The sequence below is a fragment of the Saccopteryx leptura genome, chromosome 5 (genome assembly GCF_036850995.1).
Source record: "Saccopteryx leptura isolate mSacLep1 chromosome 5, mSacLep1_pri_phased_curated, whole genome shotgun sequence".
Lineage (NCBI taxonomy): Eukaryota > Metazoa > Chordata > Mammalia > Chiroptera > Emballonuridae > Saccopteryx > Saccopteryx leptura.
In genome coordinates, this window is record NC_089507.1 from 171,982,347 (window position 1) to 172,006,286 (window position 23,940).

Sequence of the window (23,940 nt, forward strand, 5' to 3'; positions counted from 1 at the left end):
AGAGTCTCCTGCTCTGAGAAGCTAAGACAGTAATCTTCTTTTGATCTTCCACACATATGCCTGCGCACATACTCCTCCTTTTCATACACATGCTCTCGGGTTCATTGTTCCAGGAAAGAGAAGGGACCCTGAATCCTTTATTCCCCACCACAGTGACCTCAGGGTACACAGGGAAGAGCGCTTACCTGGACCACTGGTCACTTTACCTTGGACCCTAGGGTCAGCTCAGTTCTGTCAATCCCACACCTGTAAGTGGTTGCTTCATTCAGTCCGAGCTCTGACATGGTGTATGGAGAAGCAGAGCTGGTATACTGAGTTAAGACGATGCAGATTGCATCCTGCAGAATGAGGGGGCACAAGCCACCCACACGGGGCAGCAGGGAGCTCCCTCAGCAGCCCAGCTCCCACTCTGGGGAAGTGAAAACTAAAGAGTTTCAATATGTCCACACAAAGGAGGTAGAGTCACAGGATTTATTGTTTACAGATCTGCGAATGCGGGTGGTGAAGAAGCAGCAATCCTCTGTCCCAGGTCACAAGGGAGCAGGAGACAGAGCAGAGGGTCGCAAGCACCTATACTTATAAGGTGGTGAGGGTGAAGGTCTTTAACTTTTCATGGCTTCTACTTATGTGGTTATTTTAAAAGGTGCCCTGGGAAAAATAAACAGGACATTATGGCAGTGGGCCTTAGGTCAAGTCTATCTAAATGGCCAGACTCTGGGTGTGAGCAGGGTTGTCATACGGTAAAACCTCCAAGCAGCAACTCTTTGGAACAGACTTGGTTTTCTAATTCTGCAGGGCCACGGTGAACGTGCGTTTCTCCTGATCGATGTACGCACGGCTCTTCTTTGCCTGCTTTGATCCAGTGGTCTGAACAAGGATGGTGCAGCTACTCTCATCAGCTTCTCCGCACCACTGCTTCATGTAGGCCTCCCACCTCGGACCATAGTGACACCGTGCAGCCACTTGCTCAAGAAGAAAGTAGAAGAAAGGAAATAATGTAGAAAATAACAAAATTGAGTGAAGTAGAAAGTAAATATAGAGAAAATCAGCAAAGCCAACAAGTGTTTAAAAAAAAGAAATAAATAAGCCCAAGCAAAATACTTGTGATACAGAGACAATTAAATAACTCATGTTGGGAGTGGAAAGGGGACATCATTACAGACCCTGCACATATTAAAAATATAAAAAGAGATAAGATAATAAGTGGAAAAAATAATAAAAAGATATTGTGTCAATGTAGTTGAAATTTTAGATGGAATGCAAATTCCTAGGGAAAATACTAATGAACATAAAATGAAATAGAAAACACAAATAATCTTACCACAAGGTAAATTAATCAACTCTATTATGTAAACCTCCCAAAAACAAAATGCCAGGCTGATACAGTTTTAAAAAAATTTTTACTAAACATTTAAGGTAGGAATGACTATCTTATACAAAAAAAATTTGAGGCTCTGGCCAGTTGACTCAGTGGTAGAGCATTGACCTGGCATGTGGAATCCCAGGTTCAATTCCTAGTCTGGGCACACAGGAGAAGTGACCATCTGCTTCTCCTCCCCTCCTCCCTTCTCTCTCACTCTCTCTTCCTCTCCTGCAGCCATGGCTCCACTTATTTGAGCATGTAGGCCCCAGATGCTGAGGATGGATTCATGAAGTCTCTGCTTCAGGTGCTAAAAATAGCTCATTTGCGAGCATCGAGCCCCAAATGGGTAGAGTATCGGCCCTAGATTGGGGTTGCTGGGTGGTTCCCAGTCAAGGCGCATGCAGGAGGAGTCTGTCTCTCTATCTCTTCTGCTCTCATTTAAATTTAAAATTAATATTTTTTAAACATAAAGAAGATGCAACTCCCAAGTCCAATGAATGAGACTAGCACAACCCTGATGCCAAAATCTGTCAAGGGCAAAGCAAGAAGGAAATGTATGGACAAGTGTAAGGCTTGAATTCAGGGTGACTTTTAAACTAGAGCTCTCTTTAAAACTACAATTCCCTTTACCCTATTTCTTAGCCAGACTCAATGCAGCACATTACCCTCCCCCAATCCAACTGTGAGATAGTAGTAATTGCCTTCTGATTCCCTTGTTTAATGGCTTCCTGGCCTTCATTTTGAAATATAACAAAAAGTTTATCTTGCAAAAGTCAGGAAAAGGAACCTAGAATTAAAGGAGTTTAAATCACAACAAGTGTTTATAAAAGCCTAGCTACAGGCCACATTTGGGCGCTGTCTTCTCATAAGCAGTCTTCTAGGGCAGTGGTCCCCAAACCCCGGGCCGTGGACTGGTACCTGTCCATGGGCCATTTGGTACCGGTCCTCGGAGAAAAAATAAATAACTTACATTATTTCAATTTTATTTATATTTAAGTCTGAACGATGTTTTATTTTTTTAAAATGACCAGATTCCCTCTGTTACATCCGTCTAAGACTCACTCTTGACGCTTGTCTCGGTCACGTGATATATTTATCCGTCCCACCCTAAAGGCCGTCTGTGAAAATATTTTCTGACATTAAACCGGTCCGTGGCCCAAAACAGGTTGGGGACCACTGTTCTAAGGGATCAGCTCCCTCCCTGCCCCCAGTAGCACCACCGCCCCATTCCAAGGGCACTGCAATCCAGCGGGAGGAGGGAGGGGGGACTGGCCTGCTTGAAGCCTCAGCCTGCCAGGCCAGCCTGGGACCTTGTGAACTAGCACAGGCCTCCTTTAGACAGTTGAGCCCAGAGATAAACCGTTTGGAGAAACTGTGGCGCCTCTTCAATCACATACAAAAACAATACTACGTTGTACCTATAGAGGCAGTGACGTCAGCCGCTTTTTTCAAGACCCCTGACTAACCTATAAATACCCTACTCCAACCCTCCCTGGGGCCGACATGGCATTTGGGTCCATCTCAGCACACTTGCACCCACGCGTTTTAAATAAACAATCCTTTTGGAACACACCAGCCTTGTGTTTTCAGTTCGGCTCTCCCTGGTGATAGGCTCTCCTCCACCCATAGATGCACGAAGGCTCTAGCCTGTCAGCTATCTCATACAGGATAAGACAGTCCAGACCTGGAGTTCTTTCCAAGTCAGACCTAGTCAGGGGTTTATACCGACCTGCCAGTTGCCAAGAGATGCTGAAAGGAGGCTTTTCTTTTACCAGTGGACCGGCCACCCACAGCTTTAACCTAACACAAGTATCACTCATGAACAAAACCACGGAAGTCTAAAACAAAAACTCAGCAAGCTGATTCCAGGGATATATAAGAAGGATAATACTCTCAGCAAGTTTTGTTTATGCCAAGAATACAAAAGTGTTTGACCATTACCAAATCAATAAGTGTAATGAATATACCACATTAACAAAGTGAAAAATGATCTGTCACAGTGGGTGGTTGAGTCCTGAGGTCTCATGGAATTGGGTGAGGCAAGGCTTCTCTTAGATGTCCTTGAGTCTCCCAGGGCCTCCTCCAGGATGGGACCAACCCTTTCTGGACACATTTTGTCTAAACAGCCCAGTTTCTTAATCTATTCTATTGCCCATAGAAACACAGAGGTGGTCCCAATTTTAGTCCATGGGCTGAGGAGACCTACCATAAGACCCAGAAATCTCAATTCCTGCCAATGCTTTCCTGGGACCTCTGGTGCCAAGATGTCTCTGCTACTCATGGAGTTTGTGGCTGGGACTTTAAAGCAGCTGTTCTCATTTGCTGTTTCATATCCCACCTAGGGGTAAAGAGGATCAGCACAGTCAGGGTGCTGGGATTAACTCCTGAGGTTTGGAATGCTCTCCAATGCAAAGGACTGTTGAATTCTATCAGTCACTGGAGAGAGGACCACAGGGACCAGGACAGAGCAGGCTCTGAAGATACACAGCTGCACACACACAATACTCTTACCTGGCTCAACTGTCACTTTTACTTGGATCCCAAGGTCAGCAGCTCCATTTCTGTGAATCCCACACCAGTAGACATCTGAATCCTCTTGTCTCAGCTTCTCCATGGTCACGGTGAACACGCAGTTTCTCTGATCGTCCCTGATGGACACACGGCCCTTCTTCATCTCCAACTCTGTTCCAGTGGTTATAACAATAATCTCGCAGTTACTCCACTCAGCTCCTCGACACCACCACTTCCTGTAGGTCTCCCACCCTGGGTCATAGTGACACTGCACGGTCAGTGAGCCCTGTTCCAGACCACTCACTTCTTCTGGACCAGTGATTACGTATGATGAGCCTGGAAAACACAAGTTCATGTACCTCTCACCCCTACCCCGAGGGCAGGGCCACAGCCTCCTGTACTGTGAAGTGCTCCAATCAGTCCAAGGGCCTGAGTGTGGAACAGAGTCGAGGTAGGAACACACCTTCCACAGCACAGACTTTTTGTCCTTCAAATGTCCACTGGGTCAGAGCCACCACGAAGATCTCCTAAGGGAACAGCTACAGATCTCACATTAACTAGTAAGGACACCAAGCAGTAACAGCTTCTGGCAAATCCCTCCCTCCCCATCCCTGTGGCCCATAAACCTTCTTGTTTCCAGTAACATCCTCTTGCAACATCTCTGTGTGACTCTGGTTTCCTGGGAGGAAAGAGTAGAAGGTCCATTTCATAGGAGTGTGAGTGCTGCCTGACCTGTGCTGATGACCTCAGGAGGTCTGCCTGAAGCACCACCTCTCCTGGCTGTGCTAGGCTGTTCCTGATGATTCTAATGGTTCTAGTGGTTCTATAGTAAACACCCTGGCTGGAGAGCCTTTAACACTAACCAAAACACTAATTCCAGCTATGGAACCCACACTGCAGAGATCCTGTTTTTTCCATTGACTAGTTTCGATTTCTTTGTCAAAATGTTAGTATCTGACACCCTATTCTGTTGGCTCAGCAGTAGAACATTAACCTGGCATGTGGAATTCCTGGGTTCAATTTCCAGTCAGAGCACACAGAAGAAGCAACTATCTGCTTCCCACCCCTCACCTTTTCTCTTTTTCTCTCTTAGCCATGGCTCTAATGGTTCGAGCAAGTTGGCACCGGTGTGCTGAGGATGGCTCCATGGCCTCGCCTCAAGAGATAAATGGCTCAGTTGCCAAGCAACCTCCCTAGTGGACTTGTGGGTGGATCCCTGTCAGGGCACATGCAGGAGTTTGTTTCTCTGTCACCTGCCTCTCAATAATAATAATAATAATAGTAAAGTCAATATGTGAGTTAATTATGGATTTTTCTTTCTCTTCCTTTGATCCCTGTGTCTATTGTTAGGCCAATCCACACTGTCCTGACTACCGTTGCTTTGCAGGAAGGCAGGAGTCATTGAGTAAAGCAGCATTGTGTTATCATATGTGTCTTCTGGTGCTTTCTTTTATTGTGTCATCTTTGAAAGATTCATGATATGGAGAAATGTTTCTTTATTGTAAGAGAAACAACCCTTCAAGCACAATGAAAAATGACAACTGTCACTTGGTCTCACTGGCAGACCCTGGGAAGCGGTGAGGTTCTCGGCAATCTGCAGAGATTGTGACCCTTGCAGAGACATAACCCCGCTTCTGCATCAGCCCACTGTCCTTGTGTAAGTGGCGGCCTGTGGTTTCAAGTTTTTTCATTTTTCTGGAGGAGCAGAAATCTAGATTTTTTTGTGGCACATCTCAACTCTAAACCACTGGCTTCACTATATACAAGAATAAAGTCAAAATAAACTGATGACTTATATGTAAGACTCAAAACCAGACCTGTGGCAAAACCAAAAACCCTTAGAAGATTTTACATAGGCAGTAAAATCTCAGACATTTCTTACAGCAATATTTCTTCTGATCAATCTTCTTGGGCAAGGGAATCAAACAAAAAAATAAACAAATGGGACTACATCAAACCAAAAAGTAGTGTGATTATTTTTTGTATTTTTCCGAAGTGAGGGGGATGGCAGTCAGACAGACTCCCGCATGCGCCCTACCAGGATCCACCTGGCATGCCAACCAGGGGGTGATGCTCTGCCCATCTGGGTCATTGCTTCACTGCAACCAGAGCCATTCTAGCACCTGTGGCAGTGGCATGGAGCCATCCTCAGTGCCCGGGCCAACTTTGCTCCCATGGAGCCCTGGCTGTGAGAGGGGAAGGGAGAGACAGAAAGAAAAGAGAGGGGGAAGGGTGGAAAAGTAGAATGAGTGCATCTCCTATGTGCCTTGGTAGGGAATCAAACTTGGCACTTCCCCACACCAAGCTGATGTTTTACCACTGTGCCAACTGGCCAGGGCCAAACTAAAAAGTTTTTGCCCAGCAAAGGAAACATCAATAAAATGAAAAGACAACCCACTAAATGGGAGAACATATTTGCCAATGAACATCTGATAAGAATTTAAAATCCAAATTTTATGAAGAACTCATACAACTTACCACAAAAAAAAAAATCCAACTTAAAAATGTACAAAGGGCCCTGGCCAGTGGCACAATGCATAGAGCATCAACCTAGAGCTCTGAGGACACCAGTTCAGTCTTGGGGTAGCCAGCTTGAGCCTGAGGTCACCAGCTCAATCTCTAGGGCACCAGCTTGACCCCTGAGGTTGCTGGTTTGAGCCTGGTCAAGGCACATATGAGAAGAAATCAATGGCACAACTAAGTGAAACAACAAGTTGATGTGTTTTTTTTCTCTTTCTCTCTCTTTTCTTTCCTCTCTCTCTCTCAGCTTTTCTGTCTCTCTCTCAATAAGTAAGTAAATAAGTAAATAAATAAATAAAATAAAGGACCTGAATAGACACTTCTACAAAGAGGACATAGAGATTGCCAATAGACAAATGAAAATGATGCTCAACATTGTTAATCATTAGATAAATGTAAATTAAAACTACATATCAGAATGGCTATAATTAATAAATCAATAAGTAGCAAGTATTGGTGAGGATGTGAAGAAAAGGGAACCCTCATGCATCCTTGGTGGAAATGCAGATGGGTGCAACCACTATGGAAAAAAGTATTGAAGGTTCTCAAGAAATTAAAAATGGAACTGCCTTATAACCCAGCAGTTCCATTTCTGGGTGTATATTTGAAGAAATACAAAACATTAATTTGAAAATATATAGGCACTCTTATGTTCATTGCAGTATTATTTACAATAGCTAAGTTATTGTATCAACCTAATGCCCATCAATAGACATGTGTATAAAAAAGCTTTGGTACATATATACAATGAAATATTACTCAGACATGAAAAAGAATGAAATCTTACCATTTGCAACAGCATGGATGGATCTAGAAGGTATTGTGCTAAGTGAAATAAGTCAGCAAGAGAAAAACAAATACTATATAATATCATTTATATGTGGCATCTAAAGGACAATGTAAACAAACAAAACAGAAACAGAGTCATAGGCACAGAAAAAGACTGATGGTTAGCAGAGGGGAGGGGGTTGGGACCAGGTGGAAATGATGAAGGGATTGAGAAGGACGGATTGGTAGTTAGAGAATAAATCGTGGGGATGCAAAGTACAGCACAGAGAACATAGTCACTAATACTGTAAAAACTAGAATTATAGGTGGAAACACTTTGCAAAGTTTATGGTTGTCTAACCACTATGCTGTCCACATGAAACTAACACAAAATAACATTGAATGTCAGCTGTAGTGAAAAAATAAATACGTTTTAAAAACAAATGAAAATTTTAAAAAGAAAACACTGGCTTAATTAGAAGCAACAGCAACAAACATGACACTGGCCATGCCATCCCTGGTGCCGCTGGATCTGGAACCACATATGTGACTGGACCTAGGACCCCTTGTGCCGCTGGACCTGGGACCCAGTGTGCAGTTGGACCTGGAGACCCCGTGTGCTGCCGGAGTGCATCAGGGTCTGGCTCCAGGTGTCCATTCGGAGGGAGGGCTTTTGTCATGGTTTTCTTTGTGCTCTGTCAAGGTTTGATATTAGAGATGTGCTCATTTCACAGAATTTATCTGACAGATTTCTGTCACTTTTATTCTCTGAGATCAGAACATAATACAGCAAAGAAAATTTTGTTCCTATAGAATCCTAAGAAGTTATGTACAAAACTATCTGGCAAATTCTTTGCTTACTTAAAAAAAATTTTTCATGCCCTGGATGGTTGGCTTAGTAGTAGAACATTGGCCCCGCATGTGTGGAAGTCCTGGATTCAATTTTCAGTCAGGGAACACAGGAGAAGTGACCATCTGCTTCTCCACCCCTCCTCCTTCTCTTTCTCTCTCTCTCTCTCTCTCTCTCTCCCTCTATCTCTTCCCTTTCGGCAGCCATGGCTCGATTGATTCAAGCAAAATTAGCCTCAAGTGCTGAGTATGGCTTGTGGACTCTGCCTCAGGTGCTAAAAAAATGGCTCCATTCCCCGAACAATGGAGCAACAGCCCCAGATGGGCCGATCATCGCCCCTTAGTGGGCTTGCTGGGTAAATCCTAGTGAGGGTGCTTGGGAGAGTCTATCTCCCTGCCTCTGCTCCTCTCACTAAGATAAAATTTTTTAAAAATTTTATTCTCCATGAATACTGACCTATTCAAGTATTTTTATTGTTCTTGAATCAAGTCTATTTTTTTGTTTGGTGTTTTCCAGAAAGGTATCTATTTTACAGAACATGTAGTTCTGTGATTATAAAATAGCCTTTTACAATTAAAATGTTCATAGCTGTTCTAATTACCCGTTTTGAATGTGTGCCCTGACTCATTTTTATTGGTTACATATACCACAAGACTTCTTGTTTCCCAATAAATTTATAGATTTAACTCTATCAAAGACAAAACCAGCAAGGTGCTTTTAATCATATATATAACAGCTATACATATAATTCATATATAACATATATATAATATATAGATTATTTGAATAAACAGATGAGAATTTTTAATAAAATAAATATGAGTAATAAGGATGGACCTGTCCTGCCAGATTCTAAAACAGCATCTGGCCATAGTGAAAAAAACCCCAGCTTGGAAATCTAGCAAGAATAGATAAACAGCCTGACCTGTGGTGGCTCAGTGGATAAAGCATCGACCTGGAAACGCTGAGGTCGCTGGTTCAAAATCCTGGGCTTGCCTGGTCAAGGCACATATGGAAGTTGATGCTTCCTGCTCCTCCCTCCCCCTTCTCTCTCTCTCTCTCTCTCTCTCTCTCTCTCTCCCCCTCTCACTCTCTCTACTCTCTAACAATTAATAAAAATTAAAAAAGAATAAATAAACATCAACAGAACAGAGTCAACAGCCTAAAAACAACCTAGTGTATTTAAGAAGCTCACATAAATCACAGAAGACTAAAATGATGAGAGGGGAAAGGATGGGTTAGGACAGGGGTCCCCAAACTACTGCCCACAGGCCACATGCGGCCCCCTAAGGCCATTTATCTGGCCCTCACAGCACTTCCGGAAGGGGCACCTCTTTCATTGGTGGTCAGTGAGAGGAGCATAGTTCCCATTGAAATACTGGTCAGTTTGTTGATTTAAATTTACTTGTTCTTTATTTTAAATATTGTATTTGTTCCCGTTTTGTTTTTTACTTTAAAATAAGGTATGTGCAGTGTGCATAGGGATTTGTTCATAGTTTTTTTTTTATAGTCCGGCCCTCCAATGGTCTGAGGGACAGTGAACTGGCCCCCTGTGTAAAAAGTTTGGGGACCCCTGGGTTAGGACATACACGTTGCTGGATGCAGTAACCTCTCTGCCTGCGCCTGCTCCATCAGATAAATTCAGGGAGAGAAAAGAGGTCAGCAAAATATAGCAAATCAGTTTTAAACTAGAAGAAGGTAGAAGGGAATCTTTATAAAATTTCTGAATGAAAGAAAGAACGTTCTAAGCTGAAAATAATGGAAGACACCACACAAGAAGTCAGGAAATTTGACTATAGACAAATGTAACACTTGGACACACCAATAATAATAATAAAATACTAAATGTAGGGAGGTTTCTAAAACCAGGAAAGGCAAGAAAATATAGTCTCCAGGAAGAACAAACCTTGTCAACAGCTGGATGTTAGCCCAGTGTGACTCATTTTGGATTTCCAGTGTCCAGAACTGTAACAGAATAAATTTGTGCTGTTTTTTTATTATCACAATGGGGAAAGGATGCTACTGGCACTCAGTAGGTAGAAGCCAAGGATGCTGCTAAGCCCCTATAGTGCACAGGAAACCCCCACAACAAAGAATGGTCTGGTGCAAAGTGTTAACTGTGCCAAGCTTGAGAAACCCTACCCTCAAGCAAGCATAGGGGTACGGGGAGAAAATTCTCCCAGTGGACAAAGCTTCAAGCAGGGCACCCGACTACTAACTGTGCCTGAAAGGGCAGGTGGCCAGAGGAACCAGGTTGCTCAGGTTCCTGGACAGTAGATCATGCACATCTGACTTATCAGGGAAGCTGACATTGTTCACAGTCTGAATGTCCAATAAGAGTTTTCTCAAGAGCTGGGTTTCCATCTGAAGCTGCTCCAATTCTGAAAGGTCTCTGAGAAACTCCCACTGATTGTCTCCAGTCTACATCACACAGTAAGTTCCCCAGGAGCTTGACAGGAAGCCGCTCAGAACCTCTTGTTTGCACATGCACCCTGAAATGCCTCCTGAGAATAATGGCTGCTCTTCCACATTCTATTCCATTTCCATTCATAATTCCCAACCCACAGAGGGGAAGTGATTTGGAGAAGTGTGATATTGGATTTTTGTCTGTCAGGCAGAAGAGGACTTAGACCAGGGTGGTAGTGATGTCAAATTGACAATGCATGAACTGTTCACCTCACCTTATCAACTGTGCGTTCATACTGTTGTGTTATCCCAAATTTGTATGTTCAGTCGTTAACCGCCAATGTGATGGTATTTAAAGATGGGGTCTTCAGGAGGTCATTAGAGTTAGATGAGGTTGTTAAGGTGGGAATGTCCAGATGAGATTAGTGCCCTTATAAGAAGAGACACCAATGAGCTCGCTCTACTCTGTCTGTCTCTCTACCCCCCTCCCTTGCATATGCACGAAGTGGAAGTCACAGTGAGAATGCAGCTGCCTGTAAGCCAGGAAGAAAACTGCCACCAGCAACTGAAGAGTCTGCACCCTGATCTTGATCCCCACAGCCTTCAAAACTGTGAGAAAATACATTTCTATTGTTTAAGCTAACCAGTCTACACTACTTTGCCATTATGACTAATAACCACATATACCTCTTTTATCCATATGAAAATCCAAATTAAAAAAAATAATAATATGCACATTTCCCCTATCAGAGTTGTGTCTCTTGCATATATGATGAGTGAGGCAATGGATAAATGGGGTCATTTTATTTCCCATGATGACTTCTTTCCCAGAAAAGATTCTCCCGGCGTCCCACCTCAAACCTTCGATCTCTGGTTTCTCGGTCGCTCACCCAGAGAAGGAGCCTAGAGCTGGGGCAGCCATGTGGTCCTGCCTCCCTGAATCCTGTCCTCGCTGGGCATCTAGTACCAGCTCTTCCCAAAGACTTGACTTTCAGCCCAGAAACAGACACCTTCTAACCTCTGTTCTTCCCTCCCTGTGACACCACTCTACATGTCCCCGTTATCACACTGACCACACTCAACGAAGGTCTGGTCTTTGGATGGTCCTGAACAAAAACTGAGGCAGGCAGACAAGTGGAGGAGCCACAGAACCAACAGCCTGCACACCCTGGCTTCCTGCCTGTGTCCTCCTTGGACTCTGTGCTTTAGTGGACAGCTCTCAGCTCTAATTATAAGTCAGCACCAGCTGTGGAGGCTCCGAAACAACCCAGACCCCTGAGCCCACCTCAACTGCTGGGTCTGAGCTGGAACCGGAGCATCTGTGCTCCTGAAAAGTTCTCAGAATGGATCTGCTTGTTAGTCCCTTCATCTGTTTATGCAGCATGGCTGGGGTGGGGGAGAGGAGAGATGCTGTCCTAAAGGGGGCATTTCTCTTGGGTGGGTTTTCTTGTTTGTTTTCCAGCAGCTGACTGAGAACCTATGAGATGAAGAAACTTGATTTTCATCTCAAGATAATATGTCTGGATGATGCACCATCTCTGTCATTCACTCTGACATGTCCCCTTTCCCCAGAACAGACCCTCTCTCTTCCTGCCCATCCTCAGTCACTCCAGCCCCTAAAGTCCCAGCCCCACTCACCTGGGACGATGAGAAGAAGCAGTGGTGAGAGCAGCCACATGGTCTTGCCTGCTTGGTCTCTCTCCCTGGTGACCATCAAATGCCAGCGCTTTCCAGGGACTTGAACAAAACCCAGAGGAAACTGCCTTTGATTTGTTGAATCATTGTGTTTTGTTTTCCACATCTGCTTCCCTTAACTTTCTGTCTTTATTTACTTCCTAATTTTATTAAGTAAAATACAAGCTGTATCATCATTTATTTACAAGTGTGTGACTGATGTGTCTTCAGTAATTTGGGAGAAGCCGGGCCAGGGTTCCACCTGTGAGTGGGTGTGAGGGGCTGAGAAGGGGCCGCCCTCAGCACAGGGCAGGACGTGCAGCATGGCGGCGGAGGGGAGCTGAGAGTGTGGTCCCAGTTGGTGATGGAGACGTGCTGGATTTGCATGTTGGGAAGGACGCAGCGCTCAGGGCTGGCACCCAGCCTGGCTGGAGGAAACAGCCCCATTCTCAACCTTTCTCCAGGCAGCCCCACTGCGGGGCATCTCAGACCCCCTTCCTTCCCTGGGCCATTGTCCCTCCCTGAGTCTGACCACCATTCCTCCCTCAGGACAGCTTTTTCCCAGGTCCTGAGTAACTCTGAAGCAGACACCACCATGGGGACATTATAAAGGAGAAGTGGCCTTTTCCCTTCAACCTCATTTTTTCCCAGATGTTTTTCCACACGTCTTTGCATAGTCAAACACCCATCAACAGTGGAATGAATGTTTGATGTATTTACACTGGGATATGACATCAACATCAGAATAAACATATTCATACATATACAACCACATTAATGAATCTCACAAACGCAATGGTCACTAAATGAAACCAGACAGAGAAGAAAGTATGCTGTGTGATTTATTTATATAAAGCCACAGAGCTGACAAGGCTGTTAGAAGACAGGTGGGTGGTGGACAATTTTGTAAGGGGTGACTGGGAGGAAGTAAGAGCACCATAACTGTGTAGGTTGTGGCTGGAAGGAGATGTGGAGGGCCTTTTGAGGGACCATACATTTGTTTCTTGATCTTGGTGCAGGTTGAATGAGTATGTTTTGTTTGTACAAAGTTATTAACCATTGAAACCTTTCTAAGACATTATATATCTGTTCACTTAGTTCTTTAAATAGCTGCCTAGTGTGCCATTGTGTGGCATCACTATAATTAACTCTTCCTGCATCAAAGGCTGCTGAGCCTGTTTGCAGGTTTTTGCTCTTGCATTTGATGCTGCAGGCTTCTGGTCCCAGGTAAGAGGGTCAGCGCACTCGGTGCAGCTCTCCCACTGACCGCCACTAAGAGCTGAGACAGAATGCCTGGAGCACTGACTGAGGGCTCTGCTGCATGAATGGTGGTGGGAAGACTAGGGAAGGAAACCAGAGGAGTAGGACCATTCAGCTCTGAGTTCTCTGGTTTTGTTTCTATTTTCCTGCTGCCTGTGCAGGGATGTTGCAGGCACGTCCTGAAACTAAACCTGCACACTCAGCACGGACCATGACAGCTCAGGATGAACAGAAAAGGAAAACCAGAAGGGGAAGAGGAGGGGTTCCAAGAGTTTTCTTGGTGTCTGTTTCTCCCCCACTCACCCAACCCCAGCAAACCCCAGTACAAAAGCAACAACTCCACCTGGAACTCAGGGAGCAGGTTCTCTCGGACTAGGGAAATCATGGTCTGAAGACATGGAGGAGAGAATACTTGTTTTTTCTCTCTCTATTCTCCCTCTGCTCTGTCCTGGATGCTGACCAGTCACTGGAAGTACTCAGCAGCTGGGGAGGAAAAGACCCAAGTTTCCAGCCTAAGGCCCAGGAAGGGCAGTAGAGGGCCTGAAAGCTGGGAGGGGGTGTTGGGGAGAGCAAGAAGTGGAAGTAGCGGCCCTGGCCAGTTGGCTCAGCGGTGGAGCGTCAGCCTGGCGTGCGGAGGACCCGGGTTCGATTCCCGGCCAGGGTGCATAGGAGAGGCGCCCATTTGCTTCTCTACCCCCCCCTCCTTCCTCTCTGTCTCTCTCTTCCCCTCCCGCAGCCAGGGCTCCATTGGAGCAAGGATGGCCCGGGCGCTGGGGATGGCTCCTTGGCCTCTGCCCCAGGCGTTAGAGTGGCTCTGGTCGCGGCAGAGCGATGCTCGGGAGGGGCAGAGCATCGCCCCTGGTGAGCGTGCAGGGTGGATCCCGGTCGGGCGCATGTGGGAGTCTGTCTGACTGTCTCTCCCCGTTTCCAGCTTCAGAAAAATACAGGAAAAAAAAAAAAAAAAGAAGAGGTGGAAGTAGCTTAATAAAGGGACCCTGGACTTTCTCCCAGGCAGAAGTGTTGGCAGAAGCCGTTGTTCCTTGGAAGATACCTCCCACCGCAGGCTCAAGACGGGCACCACAGCCATCAATCTGGCTCACACTGTTCAACCCACCCTGGTAATTCCCTGAACACCCCCCCCCCATCACCACCACCAACTTGCAGGCCTACTCAAGCCATGGCTAGGGTCTTTTCCATACAAATGACCTGTCTGGGCTCATTTCTAAACTTTCAAGGTTTACAAACCCCAAACAAGCAGTGGCTGGTGTGAGCATGCCTAGAACCTCTTGTTAAGTGGCCCCAGGCCTATCACTAGTGGCAGCTAGACTCAGTTTGCAACTGGGGTCTCCTGGGCCCCTCCAAGCCCAGCATAAGTAGCAGCCATCTATAGATTGTTTTGTAGCTCATGCCAAGTAACCTGGGCAGGGCAGGTAACCCCAGGAAGGGCTCAGGTAATGGCTGACCTTGGCCTGCACCTGCCGGGAGACCCCAGAGCCAGCAGCACACTGAGGGGTCAGCTTCAGAACATGCCAGAGCACCACACAACCAATCACCTCCAGGAGTGACAGACTAAAGGGGTGGACTCAGCAGGCACCAGAGCCCCACTAAAACAGGGGTCAGCCCCTCCACAGCAGCTTTTCCACTGTAGTTCTGTAGTCCCTGCTTGTCATTGTAGCCAATTGGCCTGGGGTCAATCTGTCCTAGTGATGTGCCAACAGCAATTAAGTCTCAACTACAACAGGGAAGTGCATACAGTGTACCTGGGGGCACGCCCAGAGTTCCCAGCTTGTGTGACTGGGGAAGCTGTGCCAGTGGGCCCTACAGGACACCTACTACATAAAGTCTCTCTACCAAGACTGAGAGACACAGATCTACCTAATATGTAGGAACGAACACAGAGAGGCAGACAAAATGAATAGTCAAAGACACATGCCCCAAATGAAAGACCAGAAGAAATCTTCAGAAAAAGAACTAAATGAAATGGAGGCAAGCAAACTACCAGATACAGAGTTTAAAACAATGATTATAAGGATACTCATGGAATTTAGGGAGAATTTTAACAGCATAAAAATGGACATAGAAACCATAAAAAAAAAGAACCAGTCAGAAATGAAGAATATATTAAAAGGAATCAATAACTAAGATTAGATAAAGCAGGGAACTGAATCAGCAATTTGGAAGACAAGATAGAAGAAAACACACTATCAGAGCAGCAGAAAGAAAAATATTTTTTATGTTTATTTATTGATTTTAGTGAGAGAGGAATGAGCGAGAGAGAGAGAAAAGAACTTTGATCTGCTCTTGTATGTGCCCTGACTGGGGATGGAGCCAGCAACCTCTGTGCTTTGTGATGATGTCTAACCAATTGAGCTATCTGGCCAAGACAAAGAAAAATAATTTTATTGAGGATAGTTTAAGGGATCTTTGGGACAACATCAAGCATAACAACATCTGTATCATAAGGATACTAGAAGGAGAAAAAAGAGAGCAAGGAACTGAGAACCTATTTGAAGAAATAATGACTAAAAACATTCCTAACCTGCTGAAGGAAAAAGACACATAGGTCCAGGAAGTACAGAGACTCCCAAAGAAGATGAATCCCAAATAGTCCAAAACAAGATACATTATAATTAGAATGGCAAAGGTTAAAAACAAAGAGAGAATCTTAAAAGCATCAAGACTACATACAAGGGAGTTCCCATAATACTGTCAGTTGATTCCTCTACAGAGTTTTGCAGGCTAGAAGGGATTTGCAAGAAATATTCGAAGTGATGAAAAGTAAGGACCTACAACCAAAATTACTCTACCTAGGAAGGCTATTATTTAGAACTGAAGGATGAAGAGCTTCCCAGACAAGAAAAAACTAAGGGTTCATGTTGGAATCCATGGGAGTCTAAAAAGACCAGCATAACAGGCTTTATTGAAAGGAAGATAGAAACCCTGCCGGGCATTTCACCGGAAGAAGGGCACCAGTACAAGCTAGGGGGACGAATTTTATAGGGGAAGCGAGAGTCTCGAGCAAGTGGGTGTTCAAAAGTCCTGGTATGTCTGGAATGCTCCTCCATGGGGCAGCTTGCCAGCTTCTTGGAAATCCTCTGTCTCAGGGCCAATAGTCCAATAAGTAAGGGTGAGGTCTGACAGATAAGTGGAACATCAAGAGGGCAGTTTGGAATTCCTGGTAAATTCATGTATCTATCATTTCTCAACTCTGTGGTTACATATAAAAGAAAGTCAGTTATTAATTTTATAATATATGGTGAGGGGTAACGAGGAGAAAGAGGAGAAAAAATTTGGAAAATTGTTGCTTCTTCTGGAGAGAACTCAAGAAAACAAACTTGACAAGCCAAGTCTCTCATCCAGTTAAGGAGGTTGTAAATTTCCGTGCTGTGAGGTCTGAACCAGGCGATGTCTTCAAAAACCTGAGTAAGGAAGTAAAAAATTTTGTGAGGTGATAATTGTGAATTGCTTGCTGTGAGTGCCGAGTGGACAGAGTGACATGGTGATACATGGTCTCCTGGATGAGCCTCATCAGATGTGCTGGTCTGGTTCCTCTAGAATGGGAGGACATGTGGAGATTTTTAGAGACAGGAAACCTGTTGGTGTAAGTTTTTAAAAGAACTGAATATGTGTGGTTTAAAAGAAAAAGGGTTTGGAGAACATTCAGGAGGGAACTTCTTGGGCTTTGGCTTCTTCTTGCTGTCATCCCTACCTATTTGATATTTCTCTTGTAAAGTTATCTTTGGGGTATTGGGGAATAAAAGTGTAGGATCATTTGATTGTAGATAATTCTAGAGCTTTCTCTCATCCAGGCCTGTAGGAACTTGATAAAGAAGAGGGCAAGTATTTGGATAAGGAGGGTTGTATAGCAGGGGTGAAAGTTCTTCCATCGTAAAGTTAGAGATATTTTTCCTGGAAGCCCTGGAGAGAGCAGTTAGCTTGAGCTAAAAGAAATGTTTCATGTCCGTTTGTAGGCTTTTCTTCAGCCAAGAAGACCCAGCAATCTTGTCTCCTTACTAAGTGAAGGGTAAAAAGACTGAGAAGCATTAAGAGGTGAATGCTATTCATTCTCCTAGTTCTTCAAGGATACAGGAGAGCTTTAGGGTTAGGGGGCCTGTAGGAGTTGAAAGGTAGGATTTAGGAGATTTGCTGATATTTTCAGATTTTTCTGTTTTACGAGGGCAGGTTTCAGGGTTGGTGTGTACGGTTGGGTAGATTTTTCCAATTTTCTGATTGGCGAAGGTCTGCAGCGGTTCTGTAAGAAACTAGTGAACAAACTTAAGAGGCAGGGTTCAGAAGTTAGAAAAATAAATAGGAGAGTGAGTGGACCAATGAAAGGCACTAGTCAAGACACTCAGTTTGTGTAAAACCACTAAGTCCATGTATACGAATTCGCTGGGCTTGAGAGAGAGAGAGAGAGAGAGAGAGAGAGAGATTAAGAATAAGACAGGGAAGTGGCCAGTACCCCTGACCCTGGACCTACTTCTGTAGAGATTCCTAAAGCAACAAGAAGAGGGATTACCTGTACAGCTTGTTTGGTCCTTAGATTGACAGGTAGTGTACTAGAAATTAAAAGAGGCTCATGGGATGGGATTAGGTTGATATTTGAAGTGAGATAGATTAGGGTACAGGTTTTTGTCCAGTTAGTAGGGAGACACATATAGTTGTTGGTCTCACATGAGTAGAAAGCCCCTGATTGGGTGAGGCAGGCTGAGAGGTGAATAGAGAATAGAAGGACAAGGGGTCAGTTTTGTTTCTCTGTTTCTGAGCTCCAGATGGTCAGAGTGGAGAAAAGAGTCATCACAATAAGTGGGGAGAGTAAAGTATTGTTAGTTAGGGTGACTAACTAAACATTATTTGAAAACCAGTTTTCTGATTGTACAAATTCTTTTTTCTCTGTACAAACCTCCTACAATACCTTCTACAATTTACATAAACCTTCAACTTTCATAAACTTTCTTATCCAGAAATAACTGACCTTCATAACAACTTGCTTTTTCTTTTTGTTTCAAGAGTATTTTCATACCTTATACCTTCTATTATCAAAATCATACAATTCCTTTCCAGTCAGAACTTTTGATTGAAAAATCTTTAACCTTTAGTGACACTGAAGTTGACTTTCTTTTTACCCTAGTTTCCCTTTTCCCAAAGTCTGATTAAAAGAGTCCTTAGTTTTTTCATATATTTGCCATACATAGACCAACCAGCTTCTGGTTTGTGGTTGGAGTAAGGCATGCTGTTTTTCTACTTTAGCAGCAGTGGGAATTGTCAAGATCATGGTGCATGGACCTGTACACGTGAAAGTCAGTCCTTGGGTGATGTACTGCTGGAAGCGCCTCTTGGACAGTCTTTGAACAGTTTGCTGAGTAACCTGTAAATCTTGCAAGTACTTAGGGAAAGGGTGGTTACATTTCTACACTTTGTAGCTAGAGTTTAAGTCCTAGTGACCACTGCTTCTAGCTGGAATTAGCAGCAGGTCCCAGCCTACAATAGGAATGGGGCATTGAGACAAGAGGAATAACAAAGACATTATACATTAAATAAAGTAGCAAAATCAGACTGTCAATACCCACAGTAGAGATCTTTGAGGGATAAATAAAACTTAAATATTCAGGCAAAGCATAGTAGATGGCCCTTGTGTTTACAAGAAATGAGATCAGTTTATCTGCTACTTGGAAGAAATACCTTAGGTTCGTGAAAGATGTCCTTGGGCCTTCAGTGGCAATTCCCATCATGCTGGGCAAGGTCAGGTCACAGGAAGCTGGAGCAGGGCTAGAAGACACTGAACCCTCCCTCCATGGAGCAAGGAGGCAGCTTACCTTCTGTGTCCCTCTTTCCACAGCAGAGGTGTATCCCTTGATGGGGCCGGGAAGCCTGGCAGGCTTCAGTTCAGTGACCTTTCTTTCCACTCTGCAGCAGGGCCCTGATGGAATCCTATGAAGCCCTTTAGGGTGCTGGAGCCTTTAAGAACATATGCCAAAAGCTGGTATTTCCTGACTTCTTTTGGGTCCTATTTGCCTTTTCTGTTACTTCCTTGGCCATTATGGACCTTAAAAGCCATGCTCAGAAGATCTCACTGAAGGACTTGACTAAGAGAGCAAAATTGGAAATCTAGTGTTTAAAGAAGCCTATTAGACCGAGGAAAGAAAGGATTTGATTTGCTGTGGTAGGTGGTTGGAGACTGCAGAGGGTCTGAGTTCGATCTAGGGTGAGATTTCAGGTGGTGGGCATTAAGGCAATGCCTAGATCAGGCGTCCCCAAACTACGGCCCGCGGGCCGCAATGTGGCCCCCTGAGGCCATTTATCCAGCCCCCTCTGCACTTCTGGAAGGGTCACCTCTTTCACTGGTGGTCAGTGAGAGGACCACTGTATTTGGCAGCCCTCCAATGGTCTGAGGGACAGTGAACTGGCCCCCTGTGTAAAAAGTTTGGAGACCCCTAGCTAGATAGACTACGGACTAGAAGTGAAGTTAAGCCTTAGTAGAGAAGACACGATATTCCTTCACAGTGAGGAAGTTAAAAAGGGTGGTGGGTGTGTCTCCTTGAGGCAGGTAGGGAGGGGCTGCAGAGGAGTAGGTCATCTACATATTGTAAGAGAGTACTAGTGTTTTTTTTTCTTCTGTATTTTTCTGAAGTTGGAAATGGGGAGGCAGTCAGACAGACTCCCACATGCGCCTGACCAGGATCCACCTGGCACACCCACCAGGGGACGATGCTCTGCCCATATGGGGCATCACTCCATTGTGACCAGAGCCATTCTAGCACCTGAGGCAGAGGCCATGGAGCCATTGTCAGCACTCGGGCCAACTTTGCTCCAATGGAGCCTTGGCTGCAGGAGGAGAAGAGAGAGACAGAGAGGAAGGAGAGGGGGAGGGGTGGAGAAGCAGATGGGTGCTTCTCCTGTGTGCCCTGGCCAGGAATCGAACCCAGGACTCCTGCACACCAGGCCAATGCTCCACGAGAGTACTAGTTTTGAGATTGCATGCTGCTAAATCCTGAGCTAGTGCCTGCCCAAACAGGTGTGGGCTGTTTTTGATCTCCTGGGGTAAGACAGTCCATATAAGTTGCTGGGCTGCATTAGTGTCCGGGTCAGTCCAGGTGAATGCAAACAGAAAGTAAGGGTCAGGGTGTAGAGGAATGGTAAAGAAGGCATTCTTGAGGTCTAGGACCATGAAGTGAGTGCTGTTTGAGGGAATGTATGACAGTAACCTGTAGAGATTAAGGACTACTGGATGGAGGGGAACTACCATCTTATTGATTAGGTGTAAGTCTTGTATGAGGCATTAAGCCCTGAATGTTTTTGAACAGGAAGGATGGGGGTATTGCAGGGAGAGTCCATGGGGATGAGTAAGCCTTGATTTAAGAGGTGAGTAATTATTGGTTTAAGGCCTTATAAACAGACACAGTTACACATTAAACAAAAACTTCACATATAAATTATGACTTAAGGAATTTAAGTGAGCATGCTTTACTTGTTTCAATTAAAATTATAGTAGAGGTATTTTCTGACAAACAAAGACAAACAGATTATTCACTCACATAGCTCAATAGACAATTCTGCCTTTTTAAGTTTTTCAAAATGTCAGGAAGGTGTCAGCATAGAGGGGAGGAAGAGAGAAAGCAGAAGGATGGACAGTGTAAGCAGCTGGATGGAAAAGAAAGAGGGTCAGAATCTGCAGGAGGAGGAGGAGAAGGAGGAGGTTGAGGTGCTGGTGGTGGTGATGCCACGTGGTCAGAGGAGTCAAAAAGATTTAGAGCTCTGAAGAAAAGGGAGAGGATGAGGGGGAGAAGGGCATAGCTGTAGTCGAAGCTGGTGGGGAGCGGGGAGAGACAGCCAAAGCCGGTGGGGTGAGAGGATAGGTAAGAGACAGCCGAAGCCAGTAGGGAGGGAAGAATGGGTCAAAGAAGAAAAAGAGACAGAGTTGCCTGTCTATAAGAAGGGAAGAGGAGTTTAAGAACACAGTGGAGAAGGAAGGGGCCCCTGGACGGCAGGAGAGGAGAAAAAAAGAGAATAGTATTTGCAGGTTAATGAGAAAGAGGATTCAGTGAAGAGAGGGGAGGGGGCTTTCTGGAGGGAAGAGACTCAATTGAAAAAGATTTGCAGAGGAACCAGAAAGGGGTCCCGAGAGAGGGGTGCCCCCAGGGGTGAGGCAGGAGGGAAGAGAGTTGGGAGTCTTCGTAGAAGAAAAGATTAGGAGCGGAGGTTTTAGGTGAGGTTTCTTTGGCCAAAAATGGCCTGCATGTAAAATAGGCGGTACAGAAATTAAGAACAGGAGCGAAGGGAGAAGAAAACCTGCATGTAAGGAATTTCTGAAGTCTTCCCCATTCAGTGGCAGAAATTGTCAAGATCTCTCAGGATATTGTAATGATAAAAGAAAGCAACCTGGCTAGGCTCCTAGACTTTCCAGGAAGTCCATAGAAGCAGGCTGCTCGGAGTAGAAACCTCCCCAACTATGAACCTCAGAGAGTAGAGTGAGTCCCGAAGGAGTAGAGGAGTCCCAAAGGAGTAATCTTAAAGGAGGAGAGGAGTAGTCTCTGAGGCCTGAGATTGGGAAGAACCTATGTTCCGAGGGGAGTGTGGGTGGACGGTTTAAACTGAAAGGAGCTGTAAGGCCAGGAGCCGCCATCGTGGCCATTCACATGCAGGTTCCCATTGGATTCGGGCAGACGATAAAGAAATGGCGGAGTCAGAGGATGGGGGGCCATCCTATTTAATGGTGTCTCACCAAGACAGGCAAACCACAAAAGAAGACAAGGGAAAGGCAGAAAACCAGCTTTTCCCATGAAGGGCAAAGGATCAGGGAAGCCCCTGCAATCGTGATAGCAGGAACTGGGTGAGCCAGCTCCTGGTCTGTCCCACTTTATAGTGTAGAAAACCAAAATCCCTTAATCCAATATACAAACAAGGAAGTGTCCGATACAAAGTCACTTATCCAAGGCATAATTGGATTCCTCATGAGAGTGCACCACCCAGATCATACAATCAGTCAAGGGTGTGGGGAAAAGCTTAGTCCTAAAACCAAACCCCAGGCTACAACGGCCTGGCCTGCTTATAGCCTGTCCCCCACACCCAATATAAGTCACAAGCGAGCAAACATATATATCATATTTACAAACTTATTTGACCAACAGGAGCCCACAGTAGAGGAGACTGGTGAGAGAAGGGGGCATCCCCACCTTCAGTCACAGTTACGAGAGGAGAAAATCTCCGTAGAAAGAGAGTCTCAGACAGGGGGTCATCACCCCAAGGCTGAGGTCCTGGGATGTAGGAGAGGGGCCTGGCTAGGCATGCCTAGACTTTTGTAGAAGTCCATAAAGGAGTAGAGGCAGACCACTCATAGATATGGGGTCCAAAGTCAATACCGTCCGACCAGAAAGGGGTGTTTTTAGAGAGAAATTTGGAGGCCAACTGGGAAAGGGGAGGGAGAAACTCCTTACCTTCTGGTCCAGCAAGGGTTCAGGACAGGATTAGATTGACGGCCAATCAACCTACAATTGCTTGTCCAGGCTTCGTTTGGACAGCAAAGAGAGATCATCCAGGCAACCGGTACCCCTTTCTGGGTTTCGGCACCAAATGTTGGAATCCATGGGAGTCCAAAGAGACCAAAGTAATAGGCTTTATTGAAAGGAAGAAAGGAACCTTGCTGGGCACTTCTCCAGGGAGAAGGGCACAGTACAAGCTAGGGGGACGAATTTTATAGGGTAAAGGAGAATTTCGAGCAAGTGGGTGTTGAATAAAAAGTCCTGGTATGTCTGGAATGCTCCTCCTTGGGGCAGCTTGCCAGCTTCTTGGAATTCCTCTGCCTCAGAGGCGATAGTTTAGTAAGGGTGAGGTCTGACAGATAAGCATAACATCAAGAGGGCAGTTTGGAATTCCTGGTAAATTCACATATCTATCAGTTCATTGCCACCAAACCAGTATTACAAAAAATGTTAAAGGATGTTCTTTAAGAAGACAATTTTTTAAAGAGATAAAAAATATGAATAATAAAATGGCAACAAATACAAATCTATCAGCAACTACTTTAAATGAAAATGAATTAAATGTCCTCAATCAAAAGACATACAGTACCTGAACGGATAAGAAGACATGACCTCTTACATAGGCTGTCTACAAGTGAGTCACTTCAGATTGAAAGACACACACACACACACACACACACACACACACACACACACACTGAAAATAAAGTGATGGGGAAAAGGTATTTCATGAAAATGGAAGCAAAAAACAAAGCAAGGGTAGCAATACTGATACCAGACAAAATAAGCTTTAAAGCAAAGGATAAAACAAGAGAAAAATAGAATCTGATAGATATATGAAATACCAACTGCCCTTTTGTTGTCCCACCTGGCTGCCTGACCTCACCCTTACAGGACTATCACCCTTGAGACAGAGGAATTCCAAGAAGCTGGCAAGCCCCCCAAGGAGGAGCATTCCAGATATACCAGGACTTTTGATTCAACACCCACTTGCTCAAAACTCTCCTTTTACCCTATAAATTTGTCCCCCTAGCTTGTACCAGTGCTCTTCTCCCCTGGGAGAAGTGCCCGGCAGGGTTCCTTTCTTCCTTTCAATAAAGCCTGTTACT

At 44.9% G+C, this 23,940-nt stretch overlaps 2 protein-coding genes across 2 annotated transcripts in view; both read right to left on the minus strand.

Moving 5' to 3' along the window:
* LOC136406731 (CMRF35-like molecule 1) overlaps positions 1 to 23,940 on the minus strand; it is a 172,098-nt gene that overhangs the window by 32,903 nt on the left and 115,255 nt on the right. The window lies entirely within an intron of this gene.
* On the minus strand, positions 458 to 12,164 carry LOC136406733 (CMRF35-like molecule 5). The gene is made up of 3 exons (XM_066386825.1): positions 12,057 to 12,164; positions 3,875 to 4,210; positions 458 to 962 (listed from the first exon to the last, which is right to left on the minus strand). The coding sequence occupies exons 1-3, from the start codon at positions 12,130 to 12,132 to the stop codon at positions 784 to 786; spliced, it is 591 nt and encodes a 196-aa protein (XP_066242922.1). The 5' UTR covers positions 12,133 to 12,164; the 3' UTR covers positions 458 to 783.